At 43.2% G+C, this 22,072-nt stretch overlaps 1 protein-coding gene across 5 annotated transcripts in view; it reads left to right on the plus strand.

Moving 5' to 3' along the window:
* Positions 1-22,072, plus strand: part of LOC144720623 (phosphoinositide 3-kinase adapter protein 1-like) — a 165,115-nt gene that overhangs the window by 26,138 nt on the left and 116,905 nt on the right. For all 5 annotated transcript variants that reach the window (XM_078597496.1, XM_078597495.1, XM_078597497.1 and 2 more), the window contains exon 4: positions 18,617-18,759. In XM_078597496.1, the coding sequence (XP_078453622.1) occupies positions 18,617-18,759 (143 nt within the window). The remainder of the gene's footprint in view (positions 1-18,616; positions 18,760-22,072) is intronic.

Here is a 22,072-nt window from a genome sequence, read left to right on the forward strand (position 1 = left end):
CGTTTCAGGCAATGGCTCTCTTTCATAGAACATAAAGAAGGGCCTTTGCCCATAACGTAACCTATTATAGGGCCCATCTTTATGCCGAAAGTGGCACATTTTATTTATATTTCTTTTGAGGCAATGTGTCACCGACGAATGTGTTGAGGAGTTTTGTTAATTATGCTTGTGCATCACCGCCAACGTAGCATCACCAATTAATGCATATACCGTGCTATACATATACACACAAGCGTACATTATGTAGGATTTCGGTAAATATTGCAGCGTACAACACAGCCTTCGTTCGTAAAACATGGACATGCATCACTGCATTCTATTGTCAGCACTTGCACAACACAGGTGCAGTGGCTACACATGACCTCCACGCTCCATTAATAAACCCGGCAGCCGACGCGGCCACTGCACGTGCACACACTGTGTATGGCGCTCGAATTTAAGTCGCACTGGGTGACCCAAACGTGCAATACGAAAGGACAACGTGACAGCACCGGGGTTTCAGCGAGAGGTCACGCGTGATGGATGAATGAACACTCTTATCCACCGCACTCGTGTTGTGTGATACAAGGAGCTCAACCGATTCCACGGTCCTTCCCATTTTCTGTGGGCCCTGCACTTTTGTTGCGTTGCGGTTGTTGCGGATAAGAGGAAGGGGTCGTGCATGGGTGCTACATTCAACAGTAAACACGAGGGGTGTAGGTGGGGGGATGAAAATGATGATGAATAGGAAGACAATGATGGATAAATACGATGAAGTGGATGCAGAGGATGATGACGACAGTGCAGTGATGATGAAGAAGATGGTAATGATGATAAGGAAGACAATGTTGCGTGAGGATGTTTGACGATGTTACATTCAGCCATGAGATACAGGCCTCTGCACATTTATACGTTACACTACACTGTGCCGCACAGTAGTAATCCTATTAACCTTGGTGAGAGAGTGTTTTCTTGCCTGACTCTTAAGATTTACTTTCTGCACTCTGCGTCCATTATTAATGTAGCAGTTTCTTCTTTGTAAAATGGTTTAGAAAAATGTTAATATACACTACATTATTTATATTTAGGGCTTTGGTTTGTGGAACCCTGTGGTAAATAGCAGATTTACAGTTGCAGCACTTTGCTACGTGCAAAATGAATTCCACTCTCCGTGGTTAACCACAAAGTGTATTGCGGATAAGGGCACCACGGTGGCAAGATGTTGACTACCTCGCCTGGTATACAGGAGGTCGTGGGTTCAATCTCTACCCTGATGCCTGCATATTTAGAGTTTTCGTGTTCTCCCTGTGGTCTCGTGGATCTTTCTCGGGGTCCTCTGGTTTTTCCCTCCAAATTTAGGATCAATGTGCGTTTAGAGTATTTGGCTACTGCTATACATTGCCGGATGATAAGCCACTTCGTTGGGCTATCATTTGTCGCCAGGTCGCTTCTGAAAAAGGGCTCTATAGCTCAGTGGGCCTTACCTGGTAAAATAAACCAAAAATCGTCTTGAGCCTTAGCATAATTTTCATGAGTCATAGGATGAACGCTTTTCTTTTCCAAGAATGTGCTTATCCATGACGGGGTACCCTCCCCCTGGCTGTCACAGAAGAGGGAGGAAGCTGCTAGCCGTGGACAAGTGCTGTGTTGACATGACGGTCACTGGGGGGAGTGGCAGCTGTTGTTGTATTTCTCTGGTCGTGATGTGACGTACAGCTGCCGCGGTTTATGAAAACGCCCACCATTGCACACATGCTGATTTACGGATCTCCAGTACCCTGCATGTCAAAATCAGAATCACTTGTTTAGAACTGAAGGAGGAATCCGATGAGCTATGAAGCTCTTTTTCAACAGATGTCCAGTCACGGGCAGATCAGCAAGTTACAACATCAAACAATACAAAAAACACGATCGGAGTGCAAAAATAGAGAAAAGGTAAACAAGCCACTACAAATAAATTAATATAAATATTACTATAAAGTATACAATTTAAATATGAATATAAAGTATATTAATACGTAAAGTATATACGTACAAATTTCATAAGCACATACATTCCTGCAGATTATTCAACACTTTGACAAGGCTACAAAGACAACAACAAAAGCAGTCCCAGACCACACTGAGACAACACACGGTGCCTCAATAAAACGGCACATATGTTGTTATACTTCACAGTTCAGAACTTTAATGATGGTCTTCACGTGCTGTCTTGCTAAACTTGGCTGCAATGTCCCATTTCCAAACAAAGAAGAACAAGAGGGGTCAATTTAAGGCCTGCTCGTGCTGTGTATTTCTCTTTAGAGTACGTGGCATACTGACACTGAGAATACATTCTTGCGGAGGGAGCTGGTAGAAACGTTGGGTTGCTCGGTCAATGGCCAGGGTCAACGGCGGCGTGGTGTATTCCGCAAATATGCCCGACTGTGAGGGCGGGCACAAGCCGGCGTGAGTAGGTTAAACGTTGAGTTTGATAAGGGCACCACGGGGTGACCAGCCCCTCCCCACCCAGCCCCACCCCCCACCCAGCCCCACCCTCCCCACCCAGCCCCTCCCCACCCTCCTCACCCAGCCCCTCCCCACCCTCCCCTCTCCACCCAGCCCGACTCCTCCCATTTTTGGATGCACGACGGACGGACACAATAATCCCCTGTGGGCTGGTGGAACCAGGTGGTTCCTACCAGTAACATGCAACCGTGTCAGACTTCCTTCTTGTGAATTCACATCAATCAGGCGCTTTGCAGCCCATGTGCAAATTCGATGGCATTTTAGATCGAAACACGAGGTCACGATCTGTTTAGCACCTGTGTGCTAAACAAACTACAGCAACAAGCATCTAGAACACAACAAAAATGCATACAATATGTTTTTGCATATTGCTAATCACATGTTTTGCATCAGAGCAGATATGTGTAAAAAAATGGATAGCACAGATGTGCTGATTTGTGAGATTGTTTAAATTCTGTAGATTGCAATGTCATGATATATACCCAGCATTAGAGATGGAAGATGCCTATGATTCCACCCTGCATGATTCCTGCAGGAAATCTACTTTGGAAGACTCATGCATTACAATGGGATTCTATTGTGAATCCAGCTTAGCTAAGCTTTGGCAATGCTTGGCTTAGCTAAGCATGGCCGATTTCAGATGGTGAGAAAATCTATTCTTACTGATTCCAAATAGGCAGATTTGCCTTGAAATGCATAGCCGATGCCATCTAAACTCTGGCATGGAGTTCAGACGAGAAAGAAGGGCCCTCAGGGCCTGTGTGGCGAGTAGAGGCCTGCCCGGATACGGTAATTACCCGCACCCATGCACGGCTGTGATGCATGGACCAGCTAATTATATAACCAAGGCTACACATGCAGCTGCCCCATGTTTATGCTGCGCTATACAGTTAGCAGCTCTGTGCAAAGCACCTCCGATTAGCATGGTTGGCTGCCTACGTGCGGTGCGAAAGAAGTTCAACAACATACTACAAGTTCGCAAAGCCTAATAAATATATTTGTTGGGAGGTACTCAACTATTAAACATATTCTTTGGGTCTTTCGGTAAAGCCACGTAGATAGAAAAAATAATAAAATCAAAATCACGACGAAGAATATGAATTCCTGCAGTCACGAAAGCTTTAAGTCAAGATTTAACTATTAAACACTTCAGAATATGTATACTTAGGGCAATTATTGAAAGAGGGCCAGGAACAATTAGACATTGTATAGAGATTGGTAGGGGAATTGTGTGTGAGTGATGTGTGATATTTGCAGTGAGGGACACTTTGCAAAGAAAGTCACAATTTTTTGTGACTTCCAGTTATTAAATTATAATAACGTTTCATTTCTGAGACTATGCTTTCAAATACCAACTTGAAAACCTCGGTAAAAGTTTTTAAAAATGAAATGACAGGAAAGAAAATGTTATTTCATTTTTTTGTAGACTCAATATTTGGTGAAATGTTTGGTGAAAATATGAAATTGTGGAACTAAAACATGGTATATACATGATTACCTTCAGTTTAGATAGTAAAATATTGTAATTTAAACTCTTTTTTTTTAAGATCACAGGTGCCGTATTGTTATTGACTTTTTGAATCTCACACAGCTCCACATGAACTCAACGTGGGTGGTCTTGAGCAATTATTCGTAACAATTTACCAGAATTACCTGCATCTCAGATTATCAAACGATTTCACTTCATGTTGCTCGCTCAAGTACGCATGATATAATTCACGTACGAAACGTTTTCGTGTGAAATTGTCAGAAATGTGCTCGCGTTTCAACATTCCCGGTTTGCTCAAAAACCGAATCATAACGTCATATTTTCCAATGTGACAACTTGATGTGATTGGCTATGTCGAGTGGTGGTGGGTTATAGTTAAAAAAAATTGTTCTTGCAAAGTCGACCTTCAACAAGGTCCGCTCCTGCAGAATATATACAACTACTGTACTTTATCTCTCTTTAGGTATTCCCTATGGTCTGTTGTTATGCTACATTCAGCTGTACGATGGGTGGTCAAAATGTTTTGAGAATGATACGTTAAGATCACGTGTTCAATTACTTATTACTCCACTGGTCTTATTACGACTCAGCATTGAGATTCAATGTGTCCTGTAGCAAAACATAATTGCATGGTGCAAACTTCTTATTTGTAAGGATTCAATTACGGTAATTGAAGGCTTTCAAATAAGTCGACACCAACGTTGATGAGGCATTTTCTCAGCGCTGCACCACACACTTCCTTTTAACAAACTGTTCTGCCCGTCCTTCTTGCAGTGACAGCCTCGTGTGCGGCGACACGGACAGTCGCTTGCTGTTACTCTGGCTGACAATGTGAAGCATTTGCTTAAGTGTGCACAATTTTTAAATACCGATTTAAATCTGTTTTCGTGCAGTGTGCACTTTTGCACGCCCGTAATGCGCAGCCACCGAGACTGCCCTTGGTCAGTTGCTTCTCTCCGGCATCGTTTACACCGTCGCTCGTGCCGTGTTCAAGAGCAAAAATATTAAAAAGCAAAAGAAAAATTCAATATCAGCTTTAGCGTCAAAAATATTTGATTTCATAACTGTTTTCTAAAATGGCTTAGTTTGGTTTATGTTCTTATGCCTTATATGAATAACGTACTTCACAATAACACGTTAATATATTTCATTCTTGGCAACTGATATGAATAAAAAAGTAAAGATTTACCAAAAAAAATACTGTATACAATGCATCATTGGAAATGTTGCTGCTGAAGCTGCACTAAACAATATAGTGCATTCAATGAATTTCCGTACAAATACTATCTTGTTTTTTACACCAGTAATTAAAGTTTTACACTGACATTAAATTACGTGAACTGATTACCCATTATTTATTTAAAGTTAAAAAGTAAACCCACCATCAATGATTCATAATAATTTTTTTGGTTAGGCCACCTAATGATCTGACCAAATATGTGTCATTAATACCCCTCCACCACCCAACAAAGCCAAACAAAGTAATTGTCACGTGGTGTACAAGCGTTTAACAATGCAACAATTATTATCGTTTTAGCTCACCCGTAAGTTGAAATTCTCACATTTGAGTGTAACAATTATATATGTTTCAGTTGAAACTATTGCAAACATCATCAGGACCAGACCCAGAAAGTCAGAGGAACAATCCTGGAAGTCAGAATCACTGTGTCACCTGGCCCGGCTTGCTCAATAATAATTACTGTATTATACTGGTAGGAACCTCCTGGTTACACCAGCCTACAGGGGATTATTGTGTCCGTCCGTCGTGCATCCAAAAATGGGAGGGGTGGGGCTGGGTGGAGAGGGGAGGGTGGGGAGGGGCTGGGTGGGGAGGGGAGGGTGGGGAGGGGCTGGGTGGGGGGTGGGAGTGGTGGGGCTGGGTGGGGAGGGGCTGGTCACCCCGTGGTGCCCTTATAAAACTCAACGTTTAACCTCCTCACGCTGGCTTGTGCCCGCCCTCACAGTCGGGCATATTTGCGGAATACACCACGCCGCCGTTGACCCTGGCCATTGACCGAGCAACCCAACGTTCCTACCAGCTCCCTCCGCAGGAATGTGTTGAATGAAGTCAAGGCTCTAAGGTACTGAGCCAAGCTCAGTGTTACTCAAAAGTTCCTACCGGCTCCCTCCGCAGGAATGTGTTGAATGAAGTCAAGGCTCTACGGTACTGAGCCAAGCTCAGTGTTACTCAAAAGTTCGGCGAAAGAAGTGGGCCCTTAAGTGTCTCTTGAAAAGTAAGTGTAGTTTGAATGCTGTGAATATGCAGAGGGGCGATGGCATTCCAGATGCCAGGGGCTGCCGACGAGAAATGACGCCTCACAGTGATGGTCAGGTTTTTCGCATAGAGGAGGAGATTGTGAGTTGCGCTGCAGAGAGTTCTACCATGAGCTGTCGTGCAGGGTGAAGAAAGATTCGGTGGACGACCAAACGTAGAGGTGCGATCTTACAGCAGACCCTACTGGCGATGTGGAAGCCAGTGGTGGATGAGTAGAGTGAGGTGGAGAAATCTAGCTGAGGATGACAGGCACCGAGGATGATGCGGGCGAGATAGTTTCTTGAGATTATTCGATTAAAATCGAACATGGACGGAGTTGCCGAAGTCGAGGCAGGACTCGCTATGCTGCAGGCCAGCGTGTTGGCGATCTCGGTGGTGATGGGCTAACGTAAATGACAGAGCCCTCTGAGGTGGTCGTTGCAAGATCTGATGATGTGGTTGGTGTTGCTGCCGGAAGGATAAGGTGGAGTCGAGAGTGACGCCGAGAAACGTGATGTGATTCAAAGAAATGGATAGTGGAGCCAGCGATTCAAATGCTAGAAATGAGTGTGGAATAGGCAATCAGATGTTAAACTAGATATTAGGCATTGCAAATTAATGTATTATTAAATGCCAAGTGAATGTAATTAGAGCATTATACAGTGACATTTATGAGCCATGAATTTAATATCTCTATGACTCATACTATTTGTGGAATTTGGCCAGATATCCTATGTTTCCCATTATTTTGTGATCGGCCTTCCTATTATCCACCTTTTTGTGGAAAATATGAAGAGTACGGAAGGGCCATGAACATTTGCTGAATTCACCTAGGTATCTGTGATATTTCCATGAATCAGAGAGATACATGTACGTATGTTGAACTTCTTTCGCATCGTACGTAGCCAACCGTGATAATCCGGAGGTGCGAGATGACAATGACGATTCACGAATATAACCCGTCCCCAGCCGCCATTGGCAGGCCATCAATGATAGATGACGGTGAAGAAGACGAAGATGGAGCGATGATCCTCTGTCACTGCCGCCTGTCACTGCCGCTAAGATGGCTTATTGGGTGAGATAAGTATTGGAGTGGCATCCATAGGTCAGTGACTATGTGGGAGATAAACACTGTCGTAAACTGTACTGTACCCACATGGTGGGAGGATATATTCAAGGATGATTGCGCAAACAGCTGTGGGACAATGATGATTGTGATGAAGGCAGTGATGGAAGAAAATGGATGATGATGAAGACATTGATGATGATGAATGATGATGAAATTAATGCTGTTTGGGGCCGTCAATAAATGACGTCACACGATTTTTGACGATTTTTGACCCCCCCCCCTCGTCACACGGCGTCACAAAAGTCAGACCCCCCCTCATATATGACGTCACAAAGCTCTGCCCCCCCCCCCCCCCAAAAAAAACATGCTTCAAATCGCTTTAAACTATTGTCATTGTAGTGCGTATTTAATGTGCCGCTGCACTTTGATGTTGTAGGAGAAAACATTTATTAAAAAGTCTATTTAATTAAGTAGAACGTGTTGTCTATATTTATTTAAAGTTGCGCATTTTGATGTGACATCAAATTTCTCAAACCCCTCGTCACACATCGTCACAAATGACTGACCCCCCCCCCCCCCTAGGTGTGTGATGTCATTTATGGACGGCCCCTTTGGCTATGTTTGACACCCTCGAGGGTGTCAGATCCACTGTCATCTCCAGTTAGCACTGATGCTGCCGGAGATGCAAGATACAACGCATGATGCCGTACATTGCAATAAAGTAACCCCCTGTCCATGATTACTGTGGCATGGCAAATTCATTCCATTTGTGGATAAGAGGATTGTTTTTTTGCGGATATTATGAAGAAAACTCCTCGAGTGCACATTTATGAATCTTCAGCAGGGCTCCTGCCCAAGTCTTCGTAGATTACAGGAATAATAAGTAAATAAGGGCCTTCAAAATACAGTACCGTGCTGTAACAAAATAACGGGAAGTTAGTGTGACATTTTTCTCGATACGTGCAATATTTTATTTTAAAAGACCTTCACCACTACCCCCTATAGCAGCAGCATCGTGATACATCAGTGTCCATTGCGTCACCTTGCCTGTGTCGCACCTGCGATCCTCATCCAGTGGCGTCTGCAACCTCAACTGGGGATGGAGCGGCGGTGTTCCCACAGCTGCCCGCTAGCTGCCCGCTAGCTGCCAAGCGGACATGTGCGGGGCCGATGAGGGCATGCTCGCCGGCAAGCGGTGTTGTCACTCCATTCACGTCTTCGGATCTGTGCAAAAAAAGTCCCAAAAATCAATACTAGTGCACATACGGTACTGTACTTACCCGCTGAACACGAAATGTTTTGATAACTTGAAATCCTTTTAGGCTCTTCATTTTTACCTTATTTTTCCAGCACTGACCTGCATGTACAGTTTGAGATAGTGCACTGTGCCGATATATTGGTAGACTCTCTTGCCTCGGGTTTTTAAATTTAATTATCGTTGCTTATTCATTTTTTGCCCAAAGTCGTTGTTGCAAAAAGCGGTAGTTTTTTAAATAACCTCTGCTCTCTTGCGGTCCTTAAGCTTTTACCGTGCATTTAAAGAGACCTGCCTAGGTGTTATAAGGCATGGACCCAATTCGCAGTGGACAAATGTATCATGCGATCGAAGTTACAGCAGGGATGGCTTTTCAGCTGTGACGAAAGTGCACAATACCGTTCAGGCATATTTACAACCAACATTTGTCCTTTCGTGCCTTTATTTGCTCATATACAACGTTCATTTGACTGGCCTCGGAAACTGTGCATGTCGATGACATCATACTTATCGAGGATTTCTGTATTGATGTTCGTAATTACTTCCTGCTAGCCAGATATTTGTATTTATTACTTACTGTTATGGGAACTCATTGCATCTGCCGCTTGATCACAATGCACCTTTCGTTGCAGCCTCTGCAGCACTTGATCCACACGAGCCACGTTGTTGACGTGTGCGTGATATTGCATTACATTCGCTGGGTCACACCGTGTATTGTGTTCCCAGTAATGTGTGATTCTCAGCCAAGGTTTTATGTACGGAGGTGTATAGAATGAAAATGGATGAGTGTGCACGAGTGTTGTGACTGGCGAGCACAGGCATATTTATTTCAACGCACTTGTAATGACTTGCCATGTTATGGCGCTATAGAAATTGTCATTGTACTTGGTTATTTTAAAAAGTTTTGCTGGCTGGCTGGTACGTGGGTGGGCACGTGCTCGGTGGTGACGTCACCTGCATGCCACAGCGTTGAGCCGGGTTCGTGCGTGCTGACGTGATGCCTCAACCGCAGCCTTGTATTCCACGCAGTGTTAGTTATTATTAATAATACTACTACATTAGTAGACCCATACAGCCTGGCTCTTCCCAAGCTGCATGAAGGCACGATTTTGGCTGTACATAAAGTATAGTGCTTACCCTTTTTCTTGCTTTTGTATGGTAACACACAAGTTGTTTGCCTCTCAGAATGCTTTTTGGATGTGTCCATTTAATATCTGTGACCTATAAACCATATATGTTCATGGCTTTGTGTGAATGCACTTTTTTTTTTCGTAAAACGTATTGAAGTGCTTTCCAGCATCTTCAGTTGTGCTTAACTTGAAGTTGCTGCCACTGAATGTACTGTATTAAAGTCCTCAAAGCTGACTAGGTAGCCACCGAAATGTGTGTCGCATTTCCCCTTGGATCTGACATTGTCTGCTCTCATCCGCCCAACAGCCCACTGATAATGTGCTACATAAACACCGTACAATTGCAGTGGCGTGCAATGTGTGAGCCAAGTAAAATATCCTGTGACATCGTGAGCACGATTAATCGATTTTGCGATGCCAGTGTGGTCAAATTTGGAGAATTTCCTGCTATCACTGTCCTAAATTACTCAATTTCCCTTTCCTTGGCACTTGCCAAAGTTCACTGCAATACTACTATACACGGTTTGGAAATATTTTGTCTGGGCCAAACTGTGTACCAAGTGAATGATAACAACGTTCACATTTTTTAATGCGTTACTTGTGGTGGCGTGTTTAAGTGTTGTGTGCGGTGAGGTTGTAATATGAGTGCGTAGGGTGTGTGGGTCGCACGGATGGGTGATTCAAAGTGGTTTCCTTGTTATGGGTGAGATGGTGTCGGGTGGCTAATGGCACGTGTAAACTGAATCAGCGATTGCATAAAAGCATTATTGCACAGAACTGTACGGTATCTGGGAAATCCACTTCTCAAATATTTTCCTGGTCACCCTAACAGTAACACAAAACAATCATTTAGCGTCATGATGGGGAACATAAGTGACAACATAAATAAGCAGACAATAAGTCTCCGGCCCCACATCTGTCCATCCACATTTAAAAATTACGTATATTTATACACATTTCATTAGCCACATGGCATTTGAGCCTATATAAATATCTGGCAGTTCCTCACCATTTGTTCAAGCAAGCATGACTCTGCCAGGTGAGACATTGAATGTTTAAGGCCGTCGAGAGGTGTCATTTAATTAATTGGTTTTGTTATTTCGGTGATATGTCACTCTTGCAATTGAGACTATCCTGCGCTCTTGAGCTGTCACCTGGTTTAACAAAATACATTTGAACTTGGAAAAAAAAATCTTTGAACGTGAGATATGCACTGCCAGAAGGCCATGTAGTTGAGAGGATGTATATAAAATACTTACATTTTTAATGTTTGAGGGGCATAAAAAGGAAGGAGGCCCACTGTCTATCCTAAAAGTAATCTTTCAAGTTTGGTGTTCAAGATGGGTAATTATCTCATTCAACTGGACTTTAATTTACAGTGCAGTACTCTACATGTTCTCACACCATGTGAATTAAGGGTCAATATGGGATGGGTGTGTGTGTGTAGACTGACACTTGAACAATGTGGATTGACAAACACACATCTACAAATACCCAAACTCATTGCTGACTTTACAACCCAGTGAGCCAACATCCAAGTCAGGGGTTCTCAACTGGGATAACATATTTATTTAGGGGGGGTGCAAGTATTATCAGGGGGTCAGTGCATCATAACTCTACGCTTCGGGTTGTCCCGTCCAGGTGTTGGCATCTGTGCTTGGGTGGCAGGAATTGATTTATACCGAGATCTGGTGGTGGTATTGTGTTGAACTCGATTACAGTTTACTGCATAGTTGTGATAGACTTAGGCCAGGGGTTGGCAACAAAACAAGAAGAAGAGCCATTTACTTTCGAATTCGGTAAAAATATATATATATTTCAAGATGCGGTGAATACGAGACGGTCCTTCGTAAATAATGTCACAAAACAGTCCTTAAAGAGGCGCACACGGCTCCGGAGCCACGTGTTGCTGACCCCTGCCCATGGTAATCTGGACTTCCATTGTGAACCGGACTTCCATGGTGAACTGGACCTCCGTGGTCAGGGGTCAGCAACCAAAATAACAAGAAAATAAAATTTTCCCGAATTTCAAGAGCCGCACTGCAGTCCCTAAAATAGCTGCATGCAGCTCTGGAGCCGCAAGTTTTATGACCCCTGACCTAGGCCGACTGAAAAATATGCGGGTTTAGTGGAAAAGGTGGCAGCCTTACCCACCACACCCTACTTCCCAATGCCCCAGCTGGGCTGATTTTATCGAAGGCGCAGGCAGAACTATGTTTGAGTTACTTCTGCATTTACTTAAATATACAACTCGACTCACATATAACAAATGGTAATGGAATTTGACACAGGTCTAAGTTTATAATACAGGTTTTTTTGGGTTAGATCGCATAAATATATAAATGTGTCGTTAAACCCGCCACCACCCGATACAGCCAATTAGTAAGGTTCACGTAAACAGAACATGCCAATTCGTCACTAGTACAGCACACCGGTGTGTTGGAGAGCCAAGCCACAACATTTACAGTTGGAGTATGCCGTTTCTCCAGTAATTACAACTAGCTTCATCAGGCGACAGCCAGATTTGTGGAGAAGTCCACCTGTTTCGTTCCTTATATAGAGACGTAGATGTGATGACAACACTTGTGCGCGCTTCTTGCTCAAAGTTGGGGGGGGGGGTGATTAATGAAGCAACGTACATTATGCATGTGGATTATGCGAGCTCATTGATCTTGTACTTACTTCCTGTCCATTGTGTGTACTGAAATAGCCGTACCAACGGTAATTCCTATTAAACTATGGTGGCCTGTATAGGCGTGCATTTAAACAATGTATTATTTGATGGTAAAATGACGCACAGCGTTTACCTAAAGAAAACGGACACTGATGCCTATCTGAATGCAGAGTCACACCATCACCCCGCACAGAAATTCGCTCTCATCAAAACGCTCATTTATCGGGCTAAGAAAGTGTCAGATGGTGATCGTCTGAGAAGTTAAATTAAACATGTTAAAGAAGCGTTGATATTGAACGGTGGCAATGATTTACAAATCAACAGGGCATTGAATGCCAAAACCAAATCAAATAACACGAGCATTGAAACTGCCCAAGTAATTAAAACGATCAGAATACCGTACATTGCGGGAGTAACTGATAAACTATCCAGATGCTTGGAAAAACAAAACATCCGAGTCAGATTTGGCACGGTACATAAAATACAGAAATTAATATATGGTACAAAATATGTATTACCGAAGCTATCAACAGAATGTGCGTACAGGATTAACTGCACGTGTGGCAAATGCTTTGTTGGGCAAATAGGACGAATGGTCAGCACGAGACTAAAATAACACCAACGAAATATTAAATACTCCCAAATACAACTGTCAGCAGTAGCAGAACATGCATGCCAACAAGGACACTCAATTGATTTTGATAATGTTAAAGTTCTGTGCAAAACAAGTTCCTACTGGCCAACTGTAATTAGAGAATCTATCGAAATTGAAAGTAATAAAAATAATTTTAACCGTTCGGATAGCTACCGACTTAGTGCTGCTTGGAAGCGAATCATCAAATAATACATTGTTTAAATGCATGCCTATACAGGTCACCATACTTCAATAGGAATTACTATTGGTACGGCTATTTTAGTACACACAATAGACAGGAAGGACAAGATCAAAGGGCTTGCATAATGCACATGCATAATGTACGTTGATTAATTAATCCCCCCCCCCCCCACCATGAAACGAAACAGGTGGACTTCTCTCCAAATCTGGCTGTTGCCTGATGAAGCTAGTTGTAATTACTGCAGAAACGTCGTACTCAGATTGTAAATGTTGTGGCTTGGCTCTCCAACACACCGGTGTGCTGTACTAGTGATGAATTGGCATGTTCCATTTACGTAACAACCCTTACGAGTTGGCTGTGTCGGGTGGTGGCGGGTTTAATGAGACATTTATATATGTACGCGATCTAACCCAAAAAACTTGTATTATGGATGATATTGGTCGCGAAAGCCTACGTGTTGAAGGTCTAAGTTTACTTACCACACCTTTAAACAGTTTAGGATAATTTACACCATCAAATAGCACAGGTCAATGGGTACCGCATTACATACATTTAATTTTCAGATTCTATAAATTATTATAGAATGTGCATATTTGTAGTTATATTTTACAAACAAGCCTTGACTTATTGTTGCATACTTCATTTCAGGGACGCTGCCCCGGTGTAATAATTAGCAGACTGGACTTACAATCCAGAGGTTCGCAGATTGTTCTCTCAGTACTGCAGTTGAAACAATGGTGAAAGTTGTTTTTCGAAAATCCTCCCACCTCTGTCCACTTAGCAATATAAATTGACATGCCACGTTATATTTGTGTGGTGGGATGAAGCGTGGCTACTTCTATCTGGCCAGTGTGGAGGAGAGGGCTAAAATCCCTGCTCGAGGGCTTCTCTTGAGCCCGCTTGCGTGAACACCTCTCCGTCCGCAGTGGTGTGAGCAAGCAATTGCAGGTCTGCACCTCTATATTTCATTATTATGTAACATTGCAATGCAGTGGAGAAATGCACTTTGCAGGAAAACAAAACAAATAAGATTCACAATGACACATTTCGAGGTGCCGTTTTCCAATGTGTTATTTATTTCTAGAATATATATTAATGCACCCAAGACATGCATCGCAATGTGTTTTGGCCAATTACACCAATTAAGTGGATATCAGGTTGCATTGTTGTAAAACAAAGACGCGAAGAACGCACACACGCACACTTTAATGCCATTTGTTGACGTAATTTGACTTTGGCGTGTGGGGTTGTGTGTGGGAGTAGAGGAGGATGTTGAGTAATGACCCTGTGAGTCTTTGGCCCAGCCGCCAGAATTTTAACGGGGAGAGAGTGTGATGAAAAAACAACGAGCCACAATGGGTCGTATGCCATCGTGGTGTGGGTGTCTGTGTGCGAGCACATATGCAACACGCGCATCAGTGTGTGCACGTATTTCATGAGCGCATTGTTTGCACATATTTCAGCATGTCCTCTTGTATTCTAGGGTGAATTCAGTGGGTGGGGGTGGTATTTTCGCTAAAGTAAGTTTTTGTTTCCAGTGATAAATGCTACTATCAGTCTGCTATTTTCCTTGCGTGTACCTTACTTTAGAAGATGATGTTGGCCCTATTGAAACACCAGGCAGTCATGAACAGGGCCATTTTCCAATTGCCTAGTACGGTGGGGTGAACTGCGTACAGTGGACTTAGATGGAATCAATAATGTAAATATAAGCTTCATTGGGTACAATATATAATATATATAGTTTTCAATTATGCAAACACATTTTATGAAAGCTGCAGTTAAGAGGTTTAAAGAAAGCAGATGATGTAAGGTTATGCTGATCGTTTTATAAACGATTAACAGTCTGATCCATTTCCACAGTGGCTGAGATTTTAGAATTTTAGAACAGTCGACATTACTGCAGAATGCCTGATGAAACCATAAACTAGCTCCAATGGCCACCACAAAGACACGTGTGATCTTCATCCTACAAACAACTTGGACATTTTAGTTATATCCTCAAAACTCTCGTCCCTCCGTCATTGCTGTATCCCCTTACCACAATGATCATCTGCTCTGCTCAATCCAGGCCGAATATTCTCTCCAGTGCTCCCTCCGCCACTGTCTGCAGACTAATCATCACCTTCATCCCACGTCATTATAGATTACCTGCTTCCATATTCAGATCAGTGCCTTATCATTGTCCCTCTCCCTATCTCCCATATATCCATCTCTAGCTAGCCATGATTTTGGAGTCTCACATCTATGGACGAGTTGATTTCAAATGGACTCTTTATGCATAGATCGTCAGTGATGGTTTATATTGATAGAAGGCCCCGTGCATGGCTCCAAATTTTCTCTGGTAAATATTTGCAACCCGCCCCCTCTCCTGTTGGCATTGCCATTCTAAAAGAAATCACTCGCCTCCTCCATCAACACTCGCGAGACAACTTAATCATTGGAGGGGACTGGAATTTGTTCATTTCCCCATTATTTTAATCAAGATTCCAAGCCAAAAAAGAGCAATGGAATGTTTGCTCAGAGATCAATTAACACAATTCCCCGGCAAATTCAATTACATATCCCTTGAGAACACTTTATCCCAACGAGTATGGATTTCACACACACTTCTCCAGAGCCCACAGAACAGTTTCCAGAATAGGTATTTTCAGATCCCTTAAATCTGATTGAGAATCCTATTCAAACTAATACAAATATCAATAATAATACAAATATCATGCACAGATTGCATTAAATATCTTCCCGAATTCGGAATTTCTTCCGCTTCAATTGTGCCAATTGGATTGCTGTTCACCGCAGAAGCCAGAGGTACTTGATCTCATTATGGAAGAAACCTAAAACATTTTTGTGAGATCTCCCGGACTTCAAATTCCCCAGTTCCGCAGAATATTGTTTGGGATACTCTCAAGCCCCCCTCCCCCCTGAGGGGGAGGTTTAAATCAATTGGGGTACAGTCAAAAAAAGAGAATGGGCAATGGACACGATGGCAACTGGACTCCAGGGAATACATGAGTGATGCAAAACACATCCGGTGAAGTAATGCTAAGAGAGGTCAGGAAATTGAAACTTTGATTGGATCAATTGCTGACTTAAGGCTCCTTGGTGGCCACCCGGAGATTTAGAGGATGACATAACCGCTCTGACTGGCAGAGGTCTTCCATGTTGGATCCAAAATTGTAGACTAAATGACCTTCTTGAGGAACCAGACTCGACAAATATTTGCGAAATCATCCAAAAAGAAATCTTCAGTTCCAGAAATATTAACAAAAACATGTACCATTCGAAGAACTCTGACATAAAGCAAATTTGAGAAATGTGATGTAAGGCGAGCCACCGACCATCACCTTCCACTCTAATGAAGACATTCATGGAATTAGCCTTAATGTCTCTACATCGATGATCTCCTCATGGCAGTTACAGAGCCAGAGATGCCTAGATGTTAACGCCCTCACCTGGTATGCAGGAGGTCGTGGGTTCAATCCCAACCCTGAGACCTATATATTTGTAGTTTGCATGATCTCCCTGTGGTCATGTGGATTTCTCTCTGGTTTTTCCTTCCACATCTATAAACATGCGTTTAGAGTATTTGGCTGCTGTTAATTTACACGTGATAAGCTACTTCTTTCAGCTATCATTTGTGGCCAGGTAGCTTCTGAAAACATTATATATAGCTCAGTGAGTCTTACCTGGTAAAATAATTAAACATAGTGTGAATAAGTCAGAATAAAAGACCTCTGACCCCTTTATCTCCTCAGCTTAACCCCAACTTACGACCCTTATTGTGGTGAATGTGGTGTAAAATAAATTGGTTTCGAATTACTAAAAAACCTTTACAGATTTATAACAATATTTATCAGTCTTAATGGAAATCAAGAGGACTCCTGCCTGGAACTCATTTCCACTTACATGAATTAGTCACATTAATGTCATAATGATGAATATTTTGCCGTAACTACTGTTGATTTCTCCGACGATCCCAGTTCAGATAACAGACTGCTTTTGTAGGCAGCTCAAGTCTAAGGTATCTTCTTTTTTAGGGTACCCTAAGCTCCCACGGGGCAAAGTTATGATATTACCTAATTCTAAAGCTCGTCAGGACTGGCACTGCCAGATCTTAATACCGATTTTCATTACGTGAGAACTATACCCAATTGGGCTTAACGCCACTGAGAGTCAGGGTCTAATGTCGACTGGGTTTTTGGATTATTCCTCACTCACTGGCTTCCAAACACATGTTTGTTACCGGGAGGGAAACTGATGGGGGAATCTCCCTCATTAAACCGACAGATTTTAACCTCGCTAAACAAATTAATGCTATTTTACCAAATGTTATTAGTGAGAGCACTTCCTTTAAATAAAGCGGCCCTAGAAAACAAAACAAACTCCATTGTATCAAAACTCAATATGCAGTGAAGTGGAGAATAACGTGTATGGCTACATGATAATACAAGGCAGAAGCCAATTTATTAATTTAATTACACAGAATGCTGTACTACAGAGCAGAATGCATGATAAGAAAATATCCTTCATTTAACCAGCAGATGAAATACACCCATTGAGACAGAATCAGAATCTTTATTTATACTGGAGGAACCCGATGAGCTAAAAAGCTCTTTTCACTGTAGTTTCACAGATGTACAGTAGTTTCACAGATGTCCAGGAGACACGTGAAACATTGCTTCTTTTTCAGGAGCAACCTGGATTACATCAAGATATGGGGCAGGTTCTATGATGCATCGTTTTGAAAACAACATTGCAGGATAGCAAAGACCTAGATTGTTTACTTTGCGTGTTTGTTCCTGTTATGCATAACATGATTATTATTATAGTTACGCAAAGATGGAGACTGGCATCAGCCTGGCAAATCCAGCACCCATCACTAAACTGAGAATTGATCATTATTATTGGGGATGCTGCTACCATGGTGTAACCCCTTGCACACTGAACTTGCAATCCATTGCTCGCCGGTCAATCTCCCGGTGCGGCAGGCAAAACAAAAACCCCACCTCTGTCCACCCAGCAGTGTCAATGGGCACACTACGGTAAGTGGACCGGCAGGTTGCCTGTGGTGGGGCAAAGCGTGGGTACTCCCACCTCTTTCCAAGATGTCTGACTAGTGTGGAAGAGCAGGCCAGACACTCTCTAGAGTGGAGGGCCTCTAGTGAAAGGCCTTCCGCCAGCAAAGGCATGAGCGAGCAATTGCAGATCATTAGATTATTTCAAGTCTGCATTGGCTTGGAAGTATTAAGCCAAAATACCCTCTAGACGTGCTCTCAAATCTTGCTGTAGCGGTGGGCTTTTTGCCAGCAGCAGCGTGAGCGAGCAAATTACCTTTTGCGACGATTCACGACGATTGGCTTTGGTGTGTGGGATGTCTTACAAAAATGTGGGGGGGGGGGGGATGACCGTAAATCCTCAGGTGGCACTGCCGATGAGCTGGACTCGGGGATGGACTCGAAGACGGACACCGACACGGACACGGCAGCGGGGGACGCGGGGGAGTCAAGCGCCTCGCCCCGAGGCAATGCCACTCTCGTGCTTCCCTCCCGCATCATGTGTGGGGTGAGTGTTGCATCAACCCCCTGCTCCCCTCCGCACTGTCGACAAACATGCATGTGTGTATCCACAATACCTATCGTTGCCTGGATCAGCCATTTATATATAGACGTCGGCAGTCCGTCACGTGGTGGGTAAATGCTTGACTAAAAAAGGTGTTGACTCCACGGGAACTATCTGCAAATAATAATTGAGTGTGGTAGATTGATGGCGAGTAATTTAGTCCGTGTAGGCCAAGCGTTTCAATTTTATTCTTGGCTTCTTTCAAACACAGTGGCTTCGTAATGCCAAAATCTACATAATGTATAGATATGCCTATTTTAAAGAAAATCTGTATTGTATATTTAGCACAATAAATAGCCAAATAAAATGTTCATGAAGAAATTGCCATCGGACCACTACAGTTTCACCTAAGACATTAACATCATCTTAATGGGATGGTTTTGAGGCACAGATGTGCATTTAAGATTACAGGAGAACTCTTATTCTGTGGCCATGTTACCATCCCCAACTGCTATTATCTACAGCACCTAAAGGGTCCGTGAAAACGCCTATCATTTATACCTCTATTCTTCCTATTATCCGTGACGATCTGCATGTTTTTTCCCCATCCGGTATTGCGGAACGAATTCCTGTTATTTTACGGACACTGATGCGGATAAAATTACGTGACCTCCTCCTTCTCATGAGCATTTCGACATTTAACGAGAACACTCCTTGACCCATGGGGAAGGGGCGGCAGTATAGAAGTACAGTCCAATCATGGATTTATTTTTACACTGCCCCCTGCTCCCCATTATATAACCCACAGTTTAAAACACCAGTTGTGCATTGTGGCCACCCATCTAAGCACATTCCCAGCCTCAAACCTGCTTACCTTGCGATATATGACGATATCAGGCACATTTTGGGTGATTTGGCTATTAGGTTAAGTATAGTACAGTATTTAAATACTGTCGTGTTTTTTTCACTGAAGTTATTTATTTGGTCAGATATTTCTCAACATTGCCAATTTGTACCGTGAGATGTGAATGGGTGGGTATTGCATGTACACCGCCGAGCGTAGGTCAATTTGTCTTGCAGCTTTGCTGCAGAGTTTTCCAGCCTTGTCTTCCCCGAATGCATTCTGTGCAAGTGTATTTGTGTTGAATACGAACAAAACATTGCGCACCGTAAAATTATTACAGGAATCAGCATGGCAGCTCTCCCGTAAGAATATGGTGAAACAAAATCAACAATATGTAAAGAAAATGTGTTTATAACGAGCCTCAGCAATTTTATTTTTTTTAAAGCCGAAAGTAATAATCTCTTATACTCTCAACAGCTACCTTTTGGGGGAGAGGAAGTCAAGTCGGCGGAGCTGATTGTTGCTGTTAAGATCCCACATTGCTCTAAATAGCATTGAGGATGTTGTTGGCGTGCTGATTAAACTATGCCAACAGTTATAATGTAGGGTTCCATATTCACTTACATTATTAACAATGCTTGTGGCAATCTTTTCCGAGGTTTACCAACACATCGATTTTACCAACATGTTGTTTGTTATGATGAAGAACGAGCAACTAGTATAACCTTAAAAACATATTGGTTTTATCGATGAGACCATTACGTATTCATTAAAAAGTATGCGACTGTGGTCATCCAGAACAGACCATACAACATATAACGCAATTCCCCCGATCCACAAATACGAAAGAGACAATACAGCGATACACTCCGCTGCTCTTGACACGGTTATCTAGGCTTGACCACCTGAATGTGGCATTGTAGTCGTTACTCTGCATCTACATCAGCAGCCGTACGAAAGAAGAAGTGTCACACTCTACATTTACGAGCAAAAGACACATTTGAACAAGGGGCACAGTGTTGTACTCCAGGCAAAGAGCAATATGGTTCAAATAAATCCACACTTTTCCTTTTTAGACCTTCCACACACACAGCACGAAGCAACGTGTGGCTCGATTCAATTTAAATAACCAAATTAGAGGATTTTTTTTGTCATGCTAAATCAATACGCTTCTTAGTTAACCCAGTTTTCCAGACTGGACCCGGCAGTACATTTGTGACCCGATTTCTTTAACGGCCACTTAGCCACAGCACATTAATTAATCAGAGACTATCAGATGTGCATTTAGAGAAAAGCGAAAGGGGCAGCCGTTATTTATTTATTTAGCTGCACAACACCCACACCTACTTGACTTAAAGCTTTCGTGACTGCAGGAATTCATATTATTGGGTCTTTCGGTAAAGTCACGTAGATAGGTTCAAAGAAAATAAAAAAAAATAACAACAAAAAACTACGAAATTTCGACGGCAACACAAGTGATGACGATCGCTTGTGTTGTGATCGAAACGTCGTATTTTTGTGTAATTTTTTTGTTATTTTATTTGAACCTATCTACGTGACTTTACCGAAAGACCCAAGAATGCCACACCCACTGTTTAGCATTTCACGAGATCCTTGCTTAGCCACTATTCCTCATTTGCTGCAATGAGTATAATCGTTCGTCCTTTGTTTCAACTGTAGCCCATCAGCCGTTTAGATGGATGGACGATGGTAAGGTCACTTAAAATAAATTAGATTCGGTTGTGGCGATGAGTCAGCGAAATTTCCGCCTCCCGCTGCCGTGAAACACTCCCCATCTGCATTTATGTTTTACGGTGGATAAGTGTGACAAGTGCTGTCTCTCTTTGCATCAAGATAACTGCTGCCACAATATTATGATGAATGGCGGCACTTTTTTTGGGCTAAAGTAGTTGCTGGGGGTGGATGGAATGAGTGCAGATGTAAGCGTCACATAAACCCCCAAACGCGGTTTAGCTCAGTGGGTGGGATGCTGTAACACATTCCTGCGGAGGGAGCTGGTAGGAACGTTGGGTTGCTCGGTCAATGGCCAGGGTCAACGGCTGCGTGGTGTATTCCGCAAATATGCCCGACTGTGAGGGCGGGCACAAGCCGGCGTGAGTAGGTTAAACGTTGAGCTTTATAAGGGCACCACGGGGTGACCAGCCCCTCCACACCCAGCCCCACCCCTCCCACCCCAACCCTGCCCACCCAGCCCCTCCCCACCCTCCCCTCCCAGCCCCACCCTCCCCACCCAGCCCCCCACCCAGCCGCTCCCCACCCTCCCCTCCCCACCCAGGCCCACCCTCCCCACCCAGCCCCTCCCTGCACGATGGACACAATAATCCCCTGTGGGCTGGTGTAACCAGGAGGTTCCTACCAGTATGAAGTTTCTGCTGTATTTGCTAACACAAAAGCCACACCTCGCTACTGGCCATTTAGTCACAGCAAGGGAATTAAGAGAAGTGACGTCAA

Source organism: Lampetra planeri, chromosome 9, assembly GCF_965212315.1.
Source record: "Lampetra planeri chromosome 9, kcLamPlan1.2.h2, whole genome shotgun sequence".
NCBI lineage: Eukaryota > Metazoa > Chordata > Hyperoartia > Petromyzontiformes > Petromyzontidae > Lampetra > Lampetra planeri.